We start from the raw sequence: 19688 nt of genomic DNA on the forward strand, positions 1-19688 counted from the left end.
TTGCAAATGCACTGTGAGCGCCCCCTATCGTGTACAACCCCCCACATACACAACGCTGCTATCTGCTGTATATGCGTCGGCCTCATTTGCTCGTCCCTAGTTTCTTCCAAAGCATATGCTGTATATACAGATAAAAAGATGCCTCATTTTAAATAATAGGTGCAATTTTTAAAATTGTATTATCATCTTAAATAACCTCAATGAAAAATTAATACTTTGTATTCTATTATTCAAAATAAGTATATAACTTATTATATACTTATAATAAGTATATACTATAATAGTATAATAATCTATTTATTTTTTTAAATAGATTGCTATGACCCCTGCTTGTGTAGCCTTTACTGCCTGTTTTTAATGTTTATTTCTGTCACGTGAAATACTTTGATAATATTCAGAAACTAGTATTACTACTTCATCAAGGTAAGGTCAGTTCGGCCTGCCTTGCTTATTTGGTTACCTAGTGTGATGCTTTTTAATTAACATTAACATTCACATTATTTTATTAACCCTTTACAATTTCTTGCATTAGGAATTATCTTTTCGCATACCCCAGCTTGCTCTCCATGACACACAGACACACAGACAGGGAGAGAGCCTGGGGTCAGAGTGCAGGGTCTGCCATTGTATGGCGCCCCTGGAGCAGTTAGGATTCCTCTGCTGGCCGTGGGATTTGAACCGGCAACCTTCCAGCCACAGGCGCAGATCCTTAGCCACAGTGCCACCGCTCCGCCCATGTTTTACATAACATTCTTTGCTTTTAAAATATGTTTTTAAATATTTTTAAATATTCTGGCCATATTTACAGGCACATGCCCTTGCATATGCGAGTTGTGCTGTCAAATGTACTGATATGACTGATGAGAGGACCAAGTTACCCAAAATTGTGACTTAATTAAGAAGTTATATAAGTTACCTTTTGGACTGATTTTATATCTTTATTTGGTTGTTTCTGACTTTTTTGGTTTTGTACTGGGAAAATATTCTTATACTGTACAAATATAGCAAGTGGTTTAGGGTTTAACAGCGTATGCACACAAAGTTCCAGTTACTCAAAGGCCGCTATAGTGTTGCTTACTTTATTTTTCTGATTATTCATTTAAATTTGAGGATCCTAAAAAAAGTTGGCTGCTATCAAGATCTCTTTTTCAAATGAGCTAGTAAATCATCAGCTGAGAACCTGATCAATGGAGAATTAAACTCAGTGGAGTTGTTCTGAAGGTGGGATGGAAAATGTCCCCTGAGAAATTTGCTGAGCTCAGAAGACAGCTGTTAGACACCTCCCTTCCACCCTTCCACCCTTCCGTGATGTTTATAAGTGCTGTGGGGTTATTTTTGTTTGTCCACAAGAAAACATTTCTTTCTATTGTTATTTTTCTGGAAACTGCAAATTTCAGTTATCAAATCTGGGCATGGTCCTGTGTGAATCAGCTGGCCTTTACCCCTGGGGGACTCTGATGGGAACAGAAGGGAGGCAGGCCCGGTGTGCTTTCCTCGGAAGCTTCTCAGTCACACTTTTGTAACTGCTGCTGTTGAGCATGTCAGAGATCGCATCGATTGGAAGGCTGGTGCGACTGAAACTGCAAGCACGGAAATTCCCCGCAAACCACAAGCCACAGGGATGAAGATTTTGGTGTCTGGCTAAAGCACGGTTGTTAAGCCAGTAGGCAGCTTTGTTTTCTTTCTTTTAAATATTTAATTGCTTTGTAAAAATAATTTCTTTTGCGATCATCTTGTCCAGGGGTGGGAGCCCTCCCACAGGGTGTCTCTCCCCCACCCAATTCAGACCTCTGTGTGTAAGACATCAAGTGTAAGACATCAAGAGAGAAGAAGGTCCATTTGCCTGTGGTGGACATTATAATAATAATTGCTTACAGTTATATAGCACTTTTCTGGACACTCCAGAATGGAGACTCCCCTCCAGTACCACCAATGTGTAGCAAAATTATAATCAAATCCCTGGTAACCCTCCTATGGATGCTTCTCACATTTAATAAATCTACACAGCCCCATGGCAATTAGAGAATAGTGTCTGTTACTGCTTAGTTTACAAATTGTGCTGTGAACATGAAACTCCATTCAACATTTTGGCTCTGTGAGCCATGCGCCCTCAAGTGTTGGAAGCCACAGTCTGCTTTCCATAATGAAAAAAGTCTAAAATTCAAATCCGTACTTAAGGCTGACAGAGCTTTGAAAGAAGACCGCTCACATTTCTGCTTTGTTTTGTCCCCAGGAGGCTTACTGTGAATACCTGAAGAGCATTAACTACATTTCCCAGGCACTTCTGGAGGAGGCCGTGCCGAAACGTAAGAAGCTTTGTTTTTGCTACATGACACTTCAATGTCCATGAAATGGCAATTGAAATAATTGTGAAAGCTATGATTCTTGATTAAAGGAATGAAATTAGATCATAAGCCTATATCAGAACTTAGTTAATGTTCAAGAAAAAGTGATAAGTAATGATAAAAAAAACTAATGGTGCAGTATCTGATTGAAACCAGTAACTCAAGTATTATTGAGCACTAAACACACAGGGATTGTTACGCTGCGGTGTGGACTGTTGTTTCTAACCTTTCATCAGCAGCAAACACACAAAAGCTTTTCACGTGGCAGTGATTAAGGGCATTGTTTTTCACCTTTCATCATCACACCTCTCTCAGAAACGTATTGATCTGGAATACCAGTCAGACGGGAAAAACACCAGATTCAGACCTCAGTTTCAAGGTGGAGTGCTTGAATTTAGACAGGGGCTCGGCAAGTTAGTTTGTTTTTTCCACCCTCATCAACTGAAGCAAAGGGACACACTCCCTACCTTTCGTTTTAGTGCTTCATTGGCTAGAATACTGAATAAGAATCGATATAAAACGGGATCCTGAATTGAACAAAGCAGTGTGCACAACTGATCCTCTTCCCAGAACAATGTTTGTCCCCAGAACCTTGAAGGCCCCTAAGGTGCTTCCTAATGTGCTGCCACTCTGTATGCACACAGAGACCTTATGTGTGCATACAATCTGAGGGAATATATTTCTGGTTTACTGTCTAAAGAATGGAAAATCTACAAGAAAACAGAAGCCAAAATGTGACTCATTCCCTCCCTTGAGTTATACGTTTTGTTGAGAAGACATTGCTTATGAAATATTTTTGTCTTTTGCATTTTTGAAGACTAAAGTTAAAATAAGCCCCATTTCCCCAGCCAGGCCGTTGTAGAAAGTGTTCCCTGCTATCTCTAATATGCATGAGTCTGAGCTAGATGGAGATGGGCTCTTTCACGCGTTGTATTTGCAGCTTACCACTGTGACCTCAGCCTGTGTAAAGTCATTCAGTATTCTTTGAATTATGGCAGCAGCTTCTACATTAAACATAAGAAACTGTAACAGTGGTTTTGCAGCTGCTGTCTCTCTCACCCAACTCAGGCATGAAATGCAAAGTGATGTGAAATTAAAAATGCATGTTTTAAACACGTAAGAGTCAACTTTAATAATTAAATAGATCTGGTCTAAAATAGCTGGGCATTTTATGGTTGTGTGCAGATGTCAGGAATGTGTGTAAGATTTGAATCAAAGGATCAAATCAAAAAAACATTTGAGTTTACTTATTACTAATAAAAGTTATGTGCAAAATGTAGTCAATTTTGTGGCACTGATGAGTTTTCTAGGTCACTGTCACTGGCCTGGCTGTTTTGCACTCTGATAATCTCGTGTTAATGTTGTTATAATGTGTGCAGACAAGACAGAGATTGTAACAGAGGAAGTTCTGAAGATGCTGAAGCTGGCAGAGCAATGCCTGGAAAGAGTCAAGTCCACTGTGGCCAAACTAGGTGAGTTTTAGCTTTGCTTGATTTCAGTCAGCTGTACATATTGTGCCACACAAGGCACTTGGGTTGACTTTATTGATCTTTTTCAGAACTGTGTACTCCTTGATGGGATTTCTCCTAAAACACCTATGTTCCAGGCTAAAAAAATATTCCTTTGATAAAATCTATATTTGTCATCTTCAAATCCTGATATCATTTGGGTCCACTGAAAATTGGCTCTACTCTTACAGATAGTGTTTGCTAGGCTTTAGAAGTGAAGAAGCAGGAAACAATATAAGTTGTATGAGAAGCTTGAAGATTGTGAAGTCCAAGTAGTGAAGGACAGGGTGCTTAGATACAAACTGCATAAGAAGCTAGCCTAGAAAAGATCAGCTCAAACTGTACATGTGCAGTTGGACCACATTTGTAATACTGCATTCAGTTCTGGTCTCTGTTTCATAAGCAGATATAGGACCCTTACAGGTACCATAGTTGCAGAGTCCAGTGCTAAAAAGTGTATAGATGGATTGGAAAAACATAGTCTTGTCAGCCTTATAAAGAAATCGCTAGAGATCTGATGGGCTGAATGGCCTGTTCACAACATGGAATCATGGAATATGGCGATATTCCCTTGGGTAACCCAGACACAGTCTGTCAGTGCCTTATGTGTGATTTGATGGGACGTCTTCCCAAAGGCGAGGTAGAGGAGAAGTGCCAGCCTCCAGAGCCTCCGGAGCCTCCCAAGCCATCGCACAAGCCCGGTCATCGCAGGGTCCTGTCCGAAGGAGGAGAAACAGCCTCCGCCTTCCTGCCCCCCGAGATCTTCCAGAAGCTCCAGGTGCCAGAGGCACAGGGCCCGAGAAAGTAAGCTCACCTCCAGCCTTTATTCAAGTACCCCTGTTGACCGGTTTACACATTTTGTTTTAAGAAAATGTGCTGGTGCTTATTTATATCGTCTTTAACCAGGAATTCCCATGCAGAGTAAGAGTGTATCCCTGCTTATTCAGCAGGACTTCAGACAGGTCATATTTTAGACCTTGTTTCTGATTTGGGCTGTCACTGTAAGATGGACAGGTGTGCCAGACGATCTACAGTGTTCATTATGTCTACAGGGCCTAAGTTTAACATATCTTCTATATGACAACATCTTCTACAGAACAGTGCTATCTGTCACTGTGCAGAGGCACTGGGTCGGGATTAATGATCAGAAAGATGGCCACTTTCAGCAGCTGTGTCTTGTATCAGTGCAGTTCAGACCCAGAATACAGACCTCCTGAGATCTGACTTGATTCAGCCTCAAGGTGTTGCATTTACTGGGCATTAAGATCCATTTTTGAAACAGTATTATACTAAATAGTGGCATTTGAAATGGAAAATAATTTATTAATTTTTATTTTTCCATTCTAATTAGAAGTTAGTTATTAGTTATTGTATGATAATTGTGATTCAGTGAACCCATAGTGTAACATCCTCTGTTCTCAGCCAGTGGTCCCTCCTGTCACTCATTTGCCCCTTCAGTTCAGTCACCAATGTGAAGAATCCCAAGTCTGTCTGAGTGCGAAGCTGGTGGAACTACAGCTGTCGAAAATGTTGCTCCTCTTGTTGTGTGAACCTGAGCTTCAAGAATTACTTTCTCAGAATACTTAGAGGGGAGAAAGGAAAAGTTCATACTTAAGCAAGAGTCAAGCATAATTTGTTATCTGCCGTGGTATTGGTGTGACTGATAGCTTGTGTGTTCCTGGTGCAGAGAGCTCACTCCAATTGAAGAGGCTTCAGTGCTCAATGAGAAACTGAAGGCAAACTACGAGGCTCGAGTGGCGCGTTTGAACCCCAGCCAAGCCGTGCAGAAGACATCGCTGGTGAGCCTTTATCTAGCTGACTTTCTGCCTACTTTGAAAGAAGCTGGTTTCTTTAAGCACTCTAAATGATGGCTTAGGGGAAGTCTTGTCTGAGATCCACAGATTTTAAAAGCTTTTTTATTTTATGGATTCTGTAATACTGACTGTTATTTTATGGATTCTGATATTACTGTATATTTTAGACACTAGGAGCCCCCTTAGTGTGAAATATCAGATGGCCAACTAAAAGAGAGCTGAATCTACCGCAAAGAGGTACACATATTTATACACACATACCCATAAAGAACCCTGCAGTGGAATGATGTCTCCCCTGGATGGGACAAGCCTTGGGCTCTCAGCCACTGCTTCCTATGGCACTTGCCATGATAAACAGATTTCAGATCAGACTGAAGATTACATTAACCCTTAAAGCTCACATGGCTTCCCAACCCTAAATTAAAAAAATGAATTCTGGAATCGTACAGTATCTGTCGGTTCATCACAAATAATGCAATATATTTTCATGTAGAAATGTATCTGTGTTAAGAGCTATGGTCTGGTGTTTCACTGTTGTATCTCTTCTCCTCTGGCCTGCACTGTCAGTGAGAGAGCACCCAACTCATTGAGGCAATGCAGCCAGGTGGACACAGTTAGTGTAGCCACTTTTTTTTATTGTAGGTCTCCCGATTTTCATCAGAATTTCCACACAAATTGCAACAGATGTTTTGGCAGTAACGGAGAAATAAATTACACTGACCTCCTTTTCCTCTTTCACAGTCGTTGTTTAAAGTGAACACAAGTAAAAAGGAAATTGAAGAAATCGCTTAATTTCTGTCTTAAGAGAAACATGAGTCTCAGTACTTTTGTTTCTTTAGTCGAAGAGCAACCTGCATGTTAATACGGTCGTTGCTCGTTTTCGGACAACATTTGTTGTGAAGCACAGTCATCCAGTAAGGTGGCTGTCGAAGTGACTTTTTACAGGCTCATTAGCACTATTTCTGGTTCAGCTGGTTGTGTGTGCAAATGGGATTTAGTCCACAGCATCCACAGAGCGATCTGTTATTTTAATTCAGCAGGCCAGCTTCTCTGCATTATTGAAACAAGCACTATCTTGAGTAAATGAACGAGTAGCTGCAGAGATGTATACTGGTAGGAGAGGGTTGATATCAGAATGCATACGCATTTTCTTATCTGTGATTGTTTTACCTTGTGAAATGTGGGCTGTATGCACACAAGGCTTTTTTCTTGCTTGAGTGTATTAGAAAGAAATGGACTACAATGGATTCTATGAATGTTTTTTACTCTGTTGAAATTGTAGTTTGAACAAGTTGTCAAAATGAAAACTATAGAATGTCACTCATGACCCAGGTCATTGGTGCAAACTACTTGGCTGAGAGAACAAAAAAAAATACACTGGTCACCAGAGGATGATATCTACTGCCTAATCTTAAAGGTTTTAAGACTCAGTGACAAGGCAGAAACGAGAGAATATTTGTATTAGAATTCTCTTTAACAGCTCAGAAATTACAGAGCTGATCAACAGTTAGAATTAGAGCAGTGCTGTACCTTGTAGGCTTTATACTGAATCAGCTCTAGTTTAAACAATCTTTACTGATAAATTTAGATTATGAGAGGGGTGCTGACAACCCAGGCCTGGAGTTGAGTCCCGTGGCGTTTTAGTGGTCTTACCTGCCAAAGAGATTGAGAAGAAAGTTATTATAAATGCAGAGCAATGTCACTTGTGATCCTGGAAAATTCCAGCCCAGAATCCAGCATCTGGGTAGATGGTATTGGGGTTTGTAGATGGTATTGGGGTTTGCAGACGCTCCCCACACTTTTTCAAGACTTTAATTTTACCAACACTTAAGCTGTTCTCGGAGGGGAAAAGGAGGACAGGGCTGTGTTTGACTCCTCCGGGGATGCTGGACTGACGAAACAGGCTTCACAGTGCTGTGAGGGAGTCGCGGCTCAGCCAGGTGGTTCATTCATGCGAGGGCTGGAGTGGAATCTCCCAGTCACGCGCGGTGGGTGGTCCACGGCGGCCGCAGGGGTCGCTCGGGGCGGGGCGCTGTCCTCTCCGCCCTGCCCTTTAAACCGAGGTGTAGGTAGAGCTATCATTCGCCTATCCCCCCCCAACCCGACCCGCTGCTTCTGCGAGGAAACCAGATTCCAGAAGGAGACGAGCAGAAGGGAATGAAGAGCTTTTATTTACGCCTGGATTATTTTCAGAGACTCTGATGGACGGTGCCTCGTACACTCACTGATCCTTTTCTGTTGTTGTTTTTCGCACGGACACGTCGAGCTAAACGCTCTACAATAGGGAAAGTATGTTTTAATTTAATTAAGTTTATTTTTATTTATTTTTTGCTGGTAGTTTTGCTGGTAGCTGCTCTAAAGTTTTAATTATTTATGCAAGGTGGAATTCCGTACTATTTGTCACCCGTATGGACTTACGAGTTTACTGGAGGAAACTCAAATCTTATTTGAAGGTAAATTTCGTTTTCATACTATGCCACGATTTGTGACAAAGCGTTAAAAACAAACTTGGCGAAATTGCCAACATCCGAGTTCCTGCGTGTTGTTTTCCTGACTTTGCAGTTATTAGTCATTTATATTTTGCGGGGCCTTGGAGACCGATGTGGTTTGCCGAATATAGAAGGATGGTATTGATTATTTCTGATAGGGTTTTAACGTGGCACGCCTAACTGCTGGAGGGAAAATCCATCTCTACGCTTGTGAATGAAGGAGATGGGTGAATATGTGCCTCTCATGACGGCAGTGTTTAATATATTCGAAAACGCCTTACTATCGGGCTTGTCATTGAAAACCCATTAGGCGGGTTATTTTGAGGCAATGAAAGCATGATTTGCCTTTTAAACTTTAAATGTCCGCCCCCCCACCGCTGTCGACGCGCGCGCGCAGTGCAAGATCTAAGCGCTTTTCACGCTCGAAGAAGCCAGAAGTGTTAATTATTGGGGGGAAAAGTGCTGAAATACTGAAAACAGATTTTGTAGCTCTCTTCAACATCGAATACTCACGAACCCTAAAGAGTGCGCAAAGGGAAGTTACAACAAAGGCATTGAAAATACAAATTGAAAATTGCTTGGTGAATATTTTCTTGCCTGGGCTACAGAGCTCCAAGGAAGTGCAAGATTTAGAGTTTTTTTTTTTAATTAAGATTGGGTTTTTTTGATTAACAGGATTTCAAAATCATCTTCCTCTGCATCCTACTTAGATGGCTTTAGTTTGTTAGAAGCATGTTAAGTTTGCCTTGTGACATAAATGCTTTATGGGGGTATTCCTTAAGGGTTTTAAGGAAACCATTTTGGATGGTTTACAGTGATGCTTATCTTCAGGAGTAGTATTTCTGGTTTACTTTTAAGATTGGTTTTTGAGACCCCTTTCTCAACTGGGTCTCTACGGGCAGATCAGAACTAACAGACAGCAAGGTTTACCCCGATGTGGTTTGATTGCAGACCCCCATTATATGATTTCTAGCTTTCAGGAGAGGACTGCTTCAAGTCTGGTTTGATACAGGCTGTACAGCCGTTGCAATACATGCTGGCCATGTCAAGTGAATTAAAGCACTATGGGATGCTTTTGAATTGAGGCTGCCTTGTGCTTTTTCCTTTATGGTACTGTAGATGTGGCATGGCGTTGTTGAAACCTGTCACTCACCCATGTCGTAGTGGCACTGTTCCAGTTTCTCACCAGGGGTGAGCAATGCACGTGATGCTTTTATGCTTATTTTTTCTACCTGCAGACTTTATCTCTTCAACGCCAGATGATGGAGAACCTCATCATAGCCAAAGCAAGACATGAGGCCGTATCCTTTTCAGCAGACTCTTGATTAACTTGATTTCCTCTCTCGCTGCATCCTCTAGTCTAGATAGAGAACTGTCCTGCATGTCTGTTTGACCAAGTGGGCTGTGATGAGGGTAATTGAGGTGACTGAGAAGAATCAAATGAATGAACAGGGTCTTGCAGGTCATTTTATTAGTGTTTGATTAAGGGACAGTTAAGAAAGAAACATTTTAGTCACCATTTGGCAATGATGATTTCTTTCTATAGTGGTGAACTGTGAAGGGCAGGTATGACATGAAATAATTCTCGTCACCCAGAAAAATCCATTAAATGCAATTGCTTAAGGTTTGTGTCTCTTATGCATGATATTGCTTAAATTGAGTATATTTTAAATCTGTTATTTTTATGCATTTACACCTGTGTGTGTGTGTATATGGATGTTGATAAGTGCATATAGATGTTGGTCTGTCCCTCTTATTACAAAGAGTTGAAAGCCTTCAGCAGCTGTGACAGACAACAGGTTGGTCAGAATCATTTCAGTTTAGGTTTTAACCTTTTCTCGTGAACTTCCTGTCCAAGGCAGCTTGAGGTATCTGACCTATACTCGTAGAGTCCTGCACAAGTGTTTGCTTATGTTATGCATGTGTTTTCATTTTTAACGAGGTGCAAGTATGAGTCAGGCCTGATAATGATAAGTAGTTCAGGTGGGGAGCTGCGTCAGCATGCGTAGGCTGCAGAGGAACAAGTAATAGGTTTATTCCATGCTGAAAGGAAACACACTAATAAGGCTCCACAGCCGAAACGTTGTTTTCTTTCTTCTCTTTCCAGCATGGAATAAACCCATGACTTGTTCCTGATAAAGATAATGCAGCTTTACTAAGATCCTAAAAACCTTGTGATTTGCTTGCTTTGTTTGGCACACAAGTTCTACACAAGAGCCATTATTCCAAGATTTTTGTCCACTTGAGTGGAGTTGAGTCCAAAGTATGTTTACAGTGGTGTCTCATCCCATGTAGCAGTGATGGGATTGGGTTCTCCTTAGCCTTGCGTATCTGATATCGTTGGGTTGGAAGTTGCACTGACCATGCTTAGGTTGGAGTTTAGGTCCCTATTGTTATTTTGATTTGTGGGATTTAAAAGTCATTATTCTGTCCTGTGTCCAACAGTTGAGTTTGTAACATTGTGTGCTGGTTTCCATGACGAGACTTAATAATAAAAAATAATTGATCTTGCATTATGTCTTCTCTAAGTGCCAGTGCAATGGCACATTTTCTGAAATAATACACATCTCAGGCAGTGTGGCTATGGCAAGTATAGAGTCTGTTTGAAACCATGCTTTCTTAGCCCACGAGTGGGGCTGTAGTTGTCTGAAGTTGCAGGCTCTGGATTAGTAGCCAATAAAAGTAAGGCAGCTGGGAATAGGAGTTTCTAAATTGAGTGAATGCCTGGCCCTCACTATTGCTTTGAGTGTCAAAGGAATGAGGAGATGAAAGTTCCTTATCACAAAGGCAAACAGCTTCAGAGGAAAATGGAAGAGAGGAGACTGAGGCTACAGGAAGAAGCTAACAGGTAAAAAGGTTTTTTTTTTTCTGCTGGCTAGACATTTAACTTTTTTTCAGTCAGTCCTGAGTGTCAAAATACTCACCTCTAAGAGGACCGTTTCTTGCGACTTCTGCACATAGAACTTTACGCAGCATCTCCGCAGCTTGCCAGCTGTTATTGTTGGCTAACCAGCTCTCACTAGTTAACTGATGATGAGCAGACACAGGTGGAATAACACGGTATCAGATTCTCCCACAATCCTTTTTTTTCCTTCTTTAGAGATCCTTTTGGTTACCTGAATAAGGGCAGTGCTGCTTCAAGGAAATTGGTACAGTGTTAATACCAGTTACGAATCCCTTAGACCTTTACGTTCCTCTAAACAAGTTTACAGATATACCCGGAATACAAAACTGAAGTCACTTGGCCACAGCAAGCCCTAGAAGGCGCAGAGCTCCTCCAAGACCAGGTGTATGGTTGGCGATCTGTAATCATTGCGTGTGCGATCTGAGCTTTCTAAGTACAGTGTGTTGTGTGCAGGAGGTTCTCCAGCGCGGTCTCCGCTACCCCAGAGGAGCAGGAGCTGAGGGTCCTCTACGCCAGTGTGCTGGAGTACGAGCAGGACCACGTAAGGCCTGCCTTTGCGCTCTGTTCTCTTCACCTAGAGTCTGTCAGGACGCTTCATCCGTTTTCTGAATTAGAGCAATTTGGGGGTGATAAATGTACCCGTTTTTAAAAATGTTTAAGTTCCAAATACTGGAAGGACAGTGTCCATGAGGACTGATCTGTTTTCTGACATGTTCATGTTTTTAGTGCAGAATAGCTTTGTGACTCGTATAACGGCTGTCTATCCCGTTTCTTCTGCAGTCCTGGCCTCGGCAGTGGAAAGAAAAACTGAAGAAAAAGCCGAATGATTTGACTCTGGTTACGGGTCTTATCTCCTACATTGTCAGGTAAAGAGAAGGAAAGGGAGAGCAGTGCACATTGTGGGAGTCGGGAACAAGCCGCCCAGCTGTGTTGTTGAAGCTTGTACCCTAGCTCCTTTCAAGAAGCGGCTGGGTTAGATCCTCAGAGCAAACATGCTAAAACGGGCCAATTGTCTCCTGTTGTTTGAAATTTTCTTTGCGTTATTGTAATGGTTTGAAACAGCAGGGCCTTGGCTACAATGTTGTGTGGAGCTTTAATGTGATTGACTCTGAATCAGGTGGTTGGTGGTACTTGTGGAAAAGCATGAGAAATCAAGTGCCCTAAATCTTCCCAGAATTAAATCAGGTTAATTGGACATTTAAACATAACTGGTTTCCAGTTTCTGAATGCTGAATTTGCTGTCTGTCAGATGCAGTATTGATAGACATCTATAATCTTTGAAAGGTATTTTGTCATGCTGTTGTGTTGTGTGCGTGTGCAGCATTTAGAATGTACAACTTATTTCAGCTTAGCTTTAGTAAGTCAGGGCTTCTCAGGAAGTAAAGATTTCCAGTGGCGATTTGTTTGATTTCCAGGTTTGTTTTTGATTTGTCAATAATCAACATGCTGAGGCACATCATTGCAGCTTCTCCAGCTGAGTTTTGTTCTGTCCTGTCAGTGCATCTGGGCCATAGGTCACTGAGCCACAGGAGGTACAGGTGAAGACAAAATTATAAGTTGGCTGCAACCTCAGTCATTTACCACTTCCTCTACTTCAGTCAATTCTCACTGATATCTTTCAAAAAGTGTTCCACACACTTTAACCCTTGAGTCTAGTCCTAAAGATTGCAGGCAAGAGAAATGATACTGGGCTGCCATGCACATTATCTATAGTACGATGTAATGGAAAATCAATATATTGGCACTATAGTGCTTTTCTGTCTGTCTCGGACAAAACTTTAAAAAAAATGTTCGATTCTGTTATCGGCTGTTTTTATGCAAATTCCCAACTGCTAAAAAGTACATTTTTTTTTCAACGTGCAATTGATTAAAGGGGGTGTTATGCATGTAATGCTGAGTCCTGAATTTCAAACATCTATAAATGTAGTAAAAATAATTCAGTCTTAGTTTTGTTTTCCCCAGGGGTAATTTGCTGCATTTCACTCTTTTCTTGCCATCATTAACCCAGTGTCGGAAGTATTATACAGTACTGTTGACATTGAAAATATTAAGTTGTTTAATATTTTCAACAGGATATATTCCATGTGGTGGAATATATCAGAATAAAGGATGTTTAGAGCAAGTGGGAGGAAGGATCAGATTGTTGGACCTTATCTAAAGAACTAAGAGAATCTGACTCTTTTATGGGCATGATCCGATTTCCTCAGCTGCCCTGACCACCCCATCATGAAGCTGCTGAAGCGGCTGCAGTACAGGATTTACAACAAGCTCTACCCCATCGTGAGCAAGAGCAGCCTGTCCACCAGGAGCGCGTCCCAGCTGCCGGCCCCGGACCGCAACGCCGCCGGCATCAAGGCCTCGCAGAGCATCCAGTGCCTGCGCTCGGTGCAGGAGCAGAACCGCGCCAACAGCCAGAAGCTGAGGCCCAGCCGGTCGGCCGCCTCGCTGCCGCTGATCGAGGACTACAACGCCAACCGGGAGGAGCCGGCCGGCGGGGTGGACGCGGACAGCTCCTTCGAGGACCTGGAGCAGTTCCTCGCCCAGCTGGACAGCCCGCCGGCCGGCCTGGAGGATGGGCCAAAGTCGCTGGTGGTCCCGGGGTCCCGGGTCCAAGCGCTGGAAGACAAGGCGCTGCAGGACCACCTGAAGGGCGTCGTGAAGGAGATTCACAACTCCATTGGTGAGTGGCTGCTGTGGGGTGGAGGGGCCAGGTATCGTTGCCGGCTTCCATGAAGTGCACGAAACCACCAATTATGGTTTAATGTATATGAATGATGGGAATGTATTTAGTATGCCTTCAGCATAAATAATAGCATTAAACAATGTCAAGATAAAATGTCTGAATCTCCAGATGTTTTGTTTTCCAGAACACTAAAACTAAATGGATCATATCAACCTTTTTTTAAGAATATATCACTTCTTCCCTAAAGCTGAATAAAGCTTCCCTATTCTGTTTAAAAAGAATTAAGCTACCTGCTTATCTCTGAAGGAGCATAGATTTCTCTGTTGTTGTTTACAGTCTGGCTTCTAGGGAGTATAGGTTGAATGTATAAATAGCTCATCTCTTCGCAGTGTTTGTCTCAGATCTGTTCTGGAAGACTCGTTCCGTTGTTTGTGCTCTGATAAAATGTGAAATTTTGTTTACTTCACCATTACATGTTGCCTTAGATTTCCTTCCTGCGCAGGTTGGGACCGGGCTTGTGTAACTGTGGCTGTCACAAGCATGCCAGGCGTGCTGTACGGGCTGCCTGGGTTGAAGCACGCTTGTCCTCTCCTGCTAGTAACGATGTCAGTACTGATGCAGATACACATTGTCTGGAAGCCCGAATAAAGTCGAATTTTAAAAGATCTTTTTATCTCTGGGGCAGGGTCCATGTTTTATCTTTATTACGTTTTTATAAAAGTACTGTAGCATTAACATGGTATTTTATTACTTAATTTTTTGTTTTAAAACCTGGATTTTTTTAAAGAGAACAAAGTATTCTTCATACTACATTCTAGGAAATTCATTTTGTCATTCCTTATCTTCAAAGATAAAATGTTTTTGATAATGTTGGGATTGCAGGAATTTGCTGCCGGCTCCAGGTACTGGAGGTCACCGCGAGCCTGTTTCTCTGCTAAGACATGTTTCGTAGACTTGTTAGTATTGACGTCTGTCTCTGGCATTTCGTTTACTGATAGATGTGCCAAATTCACAGTCAGGAGACAGCATTCCCAAACTTTTCAAATCTCTGGAGGTATTGGTCTGTCCCATAACCCTTCTCTAAATGTTCCAGTACAACTCGTAGCATGCTTTTTTGTTTTTAATTCTTTTTTTCCATCCATAGGCTTTGCCTATTAAAGTGAAAAGAGTTTTGCCTTATCTTTGCACGAAGATGACTGACCTTTTCATATTGATCCTTCGCATAGTTTTGAATGAGCCTCTCTCTAATTAAATGTTTAGGTTGCAGTAGCATAATATTAGACACCATCTTTCTTCAGAAATGGTCATGAGCTGAGGGCAGGTCTACTCCACTATCTGTGGTTTTTGGTCTCCGTATTCCCTTGTGTTTTGTAACATGCTAATTCTTCACTACCCTTCCCTAGCCCAGGCAAATTCGTCTGGTTAGTGTTAGTGATGAGGACCCACTCTGCCTCCCGTGTGGGTGTTAGTGATGAGGACCCACACTGCATTCCCTTCCCTGGTGTCAGTGGAAGGTTCGATAAGGCCATGGATGGGAAGCTCTTTGTTGCACAGGTTCAGTAGGCCAGGAGGGGAGATGTAGCAGTGGTCGCCATCACAGCATTGTTGAGCCCATACCTGTGCACAGCTGTCTCGGGGAGGTGGGGGGATTATTGGGGCTGTCTGTGGTTTGGGAGAAAGGGGTTACCGGATGGAGAAGGCATGAGCAATGGGGAAGAAGGGGACATCGGAGAAACAGTCCCTATTTCTCGAATGTGCCCCTTTCTGGGCCCCTGTGAGCAGCTGTTGGTACTGTACACAATAACTGATGACTAAAACAACTTCATGAGAGTTAATATCTCTAGCTCTGTCAGAGGTCTGAGACGAGCTGAAACACTGTAGATGTGAAAAACTGGTGGGATTCTGATTTGTGAATACCCTTTTCAGTTGTATCGTTGAGTATGTTGCTTGACCACTAGAGAGCAGCATTTTATAAGCAATACACAGCCACCTACATGTATTTGAGTGAGCACTCATTGAATTGTGACTTTTTCAAATCTCGGACAGCCAAAAGAGTAGTTCTATTTGTAATAACACTCCTTAGGACTTTGTTTTAAAGGGTGCTGGATTTTTAAATATAAAAATATTCTATGGTCTATGGTTAATCAATCCTACAATGTACATGTTCTTGCATAATAAAACTGTCTTGACTAGTCACCCAAGATTGACAGAGGTTTAAAGTATTTTTTAAGGAAACTAAATTTAATTCTAAATTTGCACATTTGTTGAGTTTCCCTGTATATTCCCCTGAGCCGCTGTACATGTTGGCACAGCACCAGAGCATGCACAGTCTCTGGGATCTTTCTGCATTAAGCAGGTCCTGACACAAACTGCTCTCTTTCCCCCCCACCCAGATCGACTCCTCTCTCTGTGCATCTTGTCTTTCGAGTGCCTGAACACTGCAGTCTCCAAAGACCGGTGTGTCGCCAGCATCGAGGAGATCTTCTTTCCCCCGATCTGGGCTCCACTCCTGGCCCTCTTCAGGTAGGACAGTTGCTGAGGCTGTCTAGGCTGGAGGGGATTGTTGCACAAGCCCCCATCCACTATACTGTGCATATCCTGCATCTGGTTATTTCTGCGTGGTGTATATACAACTGAAAATGTTCTAAATACTTTGTGCAAAAGTCCATTTTTTTCCCAAAAGGAGTTTTTTGCAAAAGACTCCTACCTGCTGAGACCCAGAACTCATTTAAATCCTGGTCATTCAGAGGGAGAAGGCCTGAAGTGTCCCCTCCTTCTTACCTCTAATGCCACAAAATCCATGACTTCATATTTTAGGGAGTCTATATTAACCAGATCAAAATCTCATTACAGATATTTTGGGTTACTGTTTACCATGCTGAACTAATTGAATTGGTGCTCTGGTGTCCCCTTGCTCCACTGTAGACGGCACTGCTGTGCAATGTTGGGTGGTGGGGTTCGGGTCTCTGTCCTCTTAAATTCTGAACACTTAGAAGGGTTGCTGTCAATTAGTTCAATTAAGGCACATTTGGGTTAGATGGGAGTAGAGGTTGAAATTTCTTGCCATTAGGGGCATTTTTTTTTTTTATTGCTTAATCCAAACTTCCACCTTGAATAATGTGACTTCTGCTAATGCAGTAGAGCCAGTTGAGATTATTCTTTCATGTGCCAGTGAAGAATAAACAGGTGAAAAGTAGTACCCTTATTAAAATTTCATTCTGGGCCCCTGTGAAAAACTCACACGGCTTGAACAAGGTTATGTAATCTGAATCTATTTGAAACTTTTGCAACCTAGTTCCATTCTTTTCTTCTTGAAGGACTACATTCAAATGAGGTTGAGATAAGAGCAATGTATATGTTAAAACTGAGATGCTCTTTCCAGTGCTTCTGCCAGGAACATCTGTTGTTTCTCAAGCCAGTCACAGATTGCATGTTACTAGAACATTAGAGATTGATTAGAAACCCCTAGTTTCTAGTTAGTCTCTTAAGTGAAAGAAACACAAAGCAAATCTAGCCACAGAAAACAGAATTAATTATTGAGGGTGTCAGACATCCTTCTGTCTGTTCCATGGCTAAATTTCATCTGAGACGAGTTATATAGATCATTACCTGAAGAGTTGGAGAAGTTGTTAAATTGGTCCCATTTAGCCAGTAATGATTTGGCTTAGAGCCCAGATGGAATGAAACCTGCTGAAACCTCAGCCTTCCAGGTGGTTCCTCTCCTGGTTTAAACAGTGCACAGATAATCTTGAGAGCTGTCCAAAGTTCTGAATTTAATCCTTGGGGATTGGAAGGACATAAGTGAAGACCACACTTCAGTAAAATGCCATATCATGTGGTGAGAAGTTTACATTTAGAGTACTTGGCCATGTCTCTGAACAATTATCACTTTTCTCTTTCATTTTGAGCTACATCAGTGTGAAGTATTGACGTTTTCCTGGTGTCAGGAAATGCCATTCCTAGTTATTAAAGCAGTTCAGCCTTTTGAGTCAACATTTTGTTTTCCTTTTTCAGGAAAGTGTATTGGCTGAAGGAGATGGAGTTTGAAAAAAGTATGAAGCTTTCCAAAGATTTCACACCTGCCAATCTGGGCGTTGCTTCAAAACTCTTCCCCCCAGAATCGGCTTCCTTCTCTGGTTCCTACCCTTATGAAGCTGCAGTGCAAGAATTAAGACTGATCTCCAAAGACTTCTGTCCACAAAAGAAACTGGAATGCATTGGTAAGATATCGGTATCTACTTTATCTTTATTGGTGAATTCTATGAAAAATTCAACCCAAACTCCATCATGGAATTAATAGGATCTTGTTTAACAGCCTGGAACATTGTAAATTGTCATTCCTTATCCATGTTTAAAGTAGATTTTATTTAAAGTTAATTCCTGTTGCCTCATATTCTCAATTTATCTGTAAACACTCCAGCAGTCTTGCCCAGGTCCTGAAGTACCCACAGATTACCCTTGGGCAGGTTATTGAATTACCATATTTCATGTAGAGATTGACTCATACAGTTGCTCAGGAAAATGTGGCATTCAAGATTGGGAATTTTCCTGTGTTTCTTTCATCCTTGTTCAGAACTCGACCATAACAGTTGAGTGTTATCGTGAAACATGTCAAAATAAAAGTTGAAATATTCCAGGGGATTCGTCCAGTTCAGAAACTTCTGCACCACAACTGGTTTGCAATGAAGGGCTTTTGTGCATCATGCAGCATAATGTGGAGATGCGCCATAATTCTGTGCAGTGTTTCTTCTGTGGTTTTCCATGCTTTGTAAATTTGAGAATGACTGGACAAATTTCACCACTTTAAATAACTACACTGTTATATAACAATGCCATAATGAAATGTGGGTAGATTCCTCTGTGTACCTTAGCTGGGGTTTTATCTCCAGTTCTGGTCACTTCGTTCACTCTTCAGTCAAATCCCAGTTGATAGAACACCACTGGTGAGCACTGGCTGCTGGACCCATTCCAGCACCCCTGGTGAGGCCTCAAGAGGGCAGATGGGTGCCCCCGCTCAGTGACTTTTAGACCGTGGGGAAGACTGTCCCCCCAGTTACTGACTGCACGTATGTGTCCGGGTGTGTTTTGCAGTTCGGACCCTGCGGCTGATCTGCGAGTGTGCAGAGGACTACCAAAGCTGTCACACTCCAGCGGGCTCCCCCAGCACCGCCGCCATGTGAGTATGACCTCTCCCCTGTGCTGTCTGGTGCCAAAACTGCACCCACTCTTACTTAAACTCCACTATTGACTCTTATTCTCTTTTGCAAAATATGAAGCTCTTAAGTTGTTTCTAAATCTTTTAAAGTCTCCAGAAGATGTTTCTCCCGGTCTCACTCACTTCTTGCTGGTGCTTCATTGTAAACAGAATCTGCAAGGTGTACGACAACACCACACTATTAAACTGTGGAAGCTGAGGGTGTAATTTATTTTAATTTGTACACTAGCGTTCAGTATTCAAAAGTGAGCATTAAATCTAAGTCCTGTGCCCCCTCTTCCACCTCTTTCAGTGTCTGTTCTTTGCTTCAGGGTTTGAATATTATGAAAAGACTTGTAATAGGCTCTCCAATTGTGTGTGTATGGCAAAAACTGCTTTTGTGAAGTACTCAAATTCATTCTGACCAGCAAGTGAAGAGTATGATTTTACAGTTAAGGAGGAACTCAGATCTTTTTAGCTCTGGGAAAACCTTAACTGCAAGGCTTGACATGCACAGGAGTCATTAAACCCCAGTGTCATGCAATAGTTACATAAAACATGTTCGAAATTGTGCTTAGAGCTATCTATATGTAACATTTCAATGTTCTTTTTCCTTGGAGACCAAATGGTTCATTTGTAAATGTAAAAAGTATAGTTGTGCACTCTTGTCTTTTCAACATGGAAAAATATCTGCATGGGAGGTATCATTTTCAGATTTGTTTATTACAGTCTAAGTTTGCTCATTAACTT

At 41.9% G+C, this 19688-nt stretch overlaps 1 protein-coding gene across 1 annotated transcript in view; it reads left to right on the forward strand.

Moving 5' to 3' along the window:
- Positions 1-19688, forward strand: part of vps9d1 (VPS9 domain containing 1) — a 39440-nt gene that overhangs the window by 1292 nt on the left and 18460 nt on the right. The window contains exons 2-13 of the mRNA XM_088614255.1: positions 2234-2306; positions 3725-3817; positions 4489-4657; positions 5541-5652; positions 9395-9457; positions 10952-11004; positions 11515-11602; positions 11842-11927; positions 13269-13741; positions 16138-16267; positions 17759-17964; positions 18836-18920. Of these exons, the coding sequence (XP_088470381.1) occupies positions 2234-2306; positions 3725-3817; positions 4489-4657; positions 5541-5652; positions 9395-9457; positions 10952-11004; positions 11515-11602; positions 11842-11927; positions 13269-13741; positions 16138-16267; positions 17759-17964; positions 18836-18920 (1631 nt within the window). The remainder of the gene's footprint in view (positions 1-2233; positions 2307-3724; positions 3818-4488; positions 4658-5540; positions 5653-9394; positions 9458-10951; positions 11005-11514; positions 11603-11841; positions 11928-13268; positions 13742-16137; positions 16268-17758; positions 17965-18835; positions 18921-19688) is intronic.

Source organism: Lepisosteus platostomus, chromosome 20 (genome assembly GCF_059453375.1).
Source record: "Lepisosteus platostomus isolate fLepPlt1 chromosome 20, fLepPlt1.hap1, whole genome shotgun sequence".
NCBI lineage: Eukaryota > Metazoa > Chordata > Actinopteri > Semionotiformes > Lepisosteidae > Lepisosteus > Lepisosteus platostomus.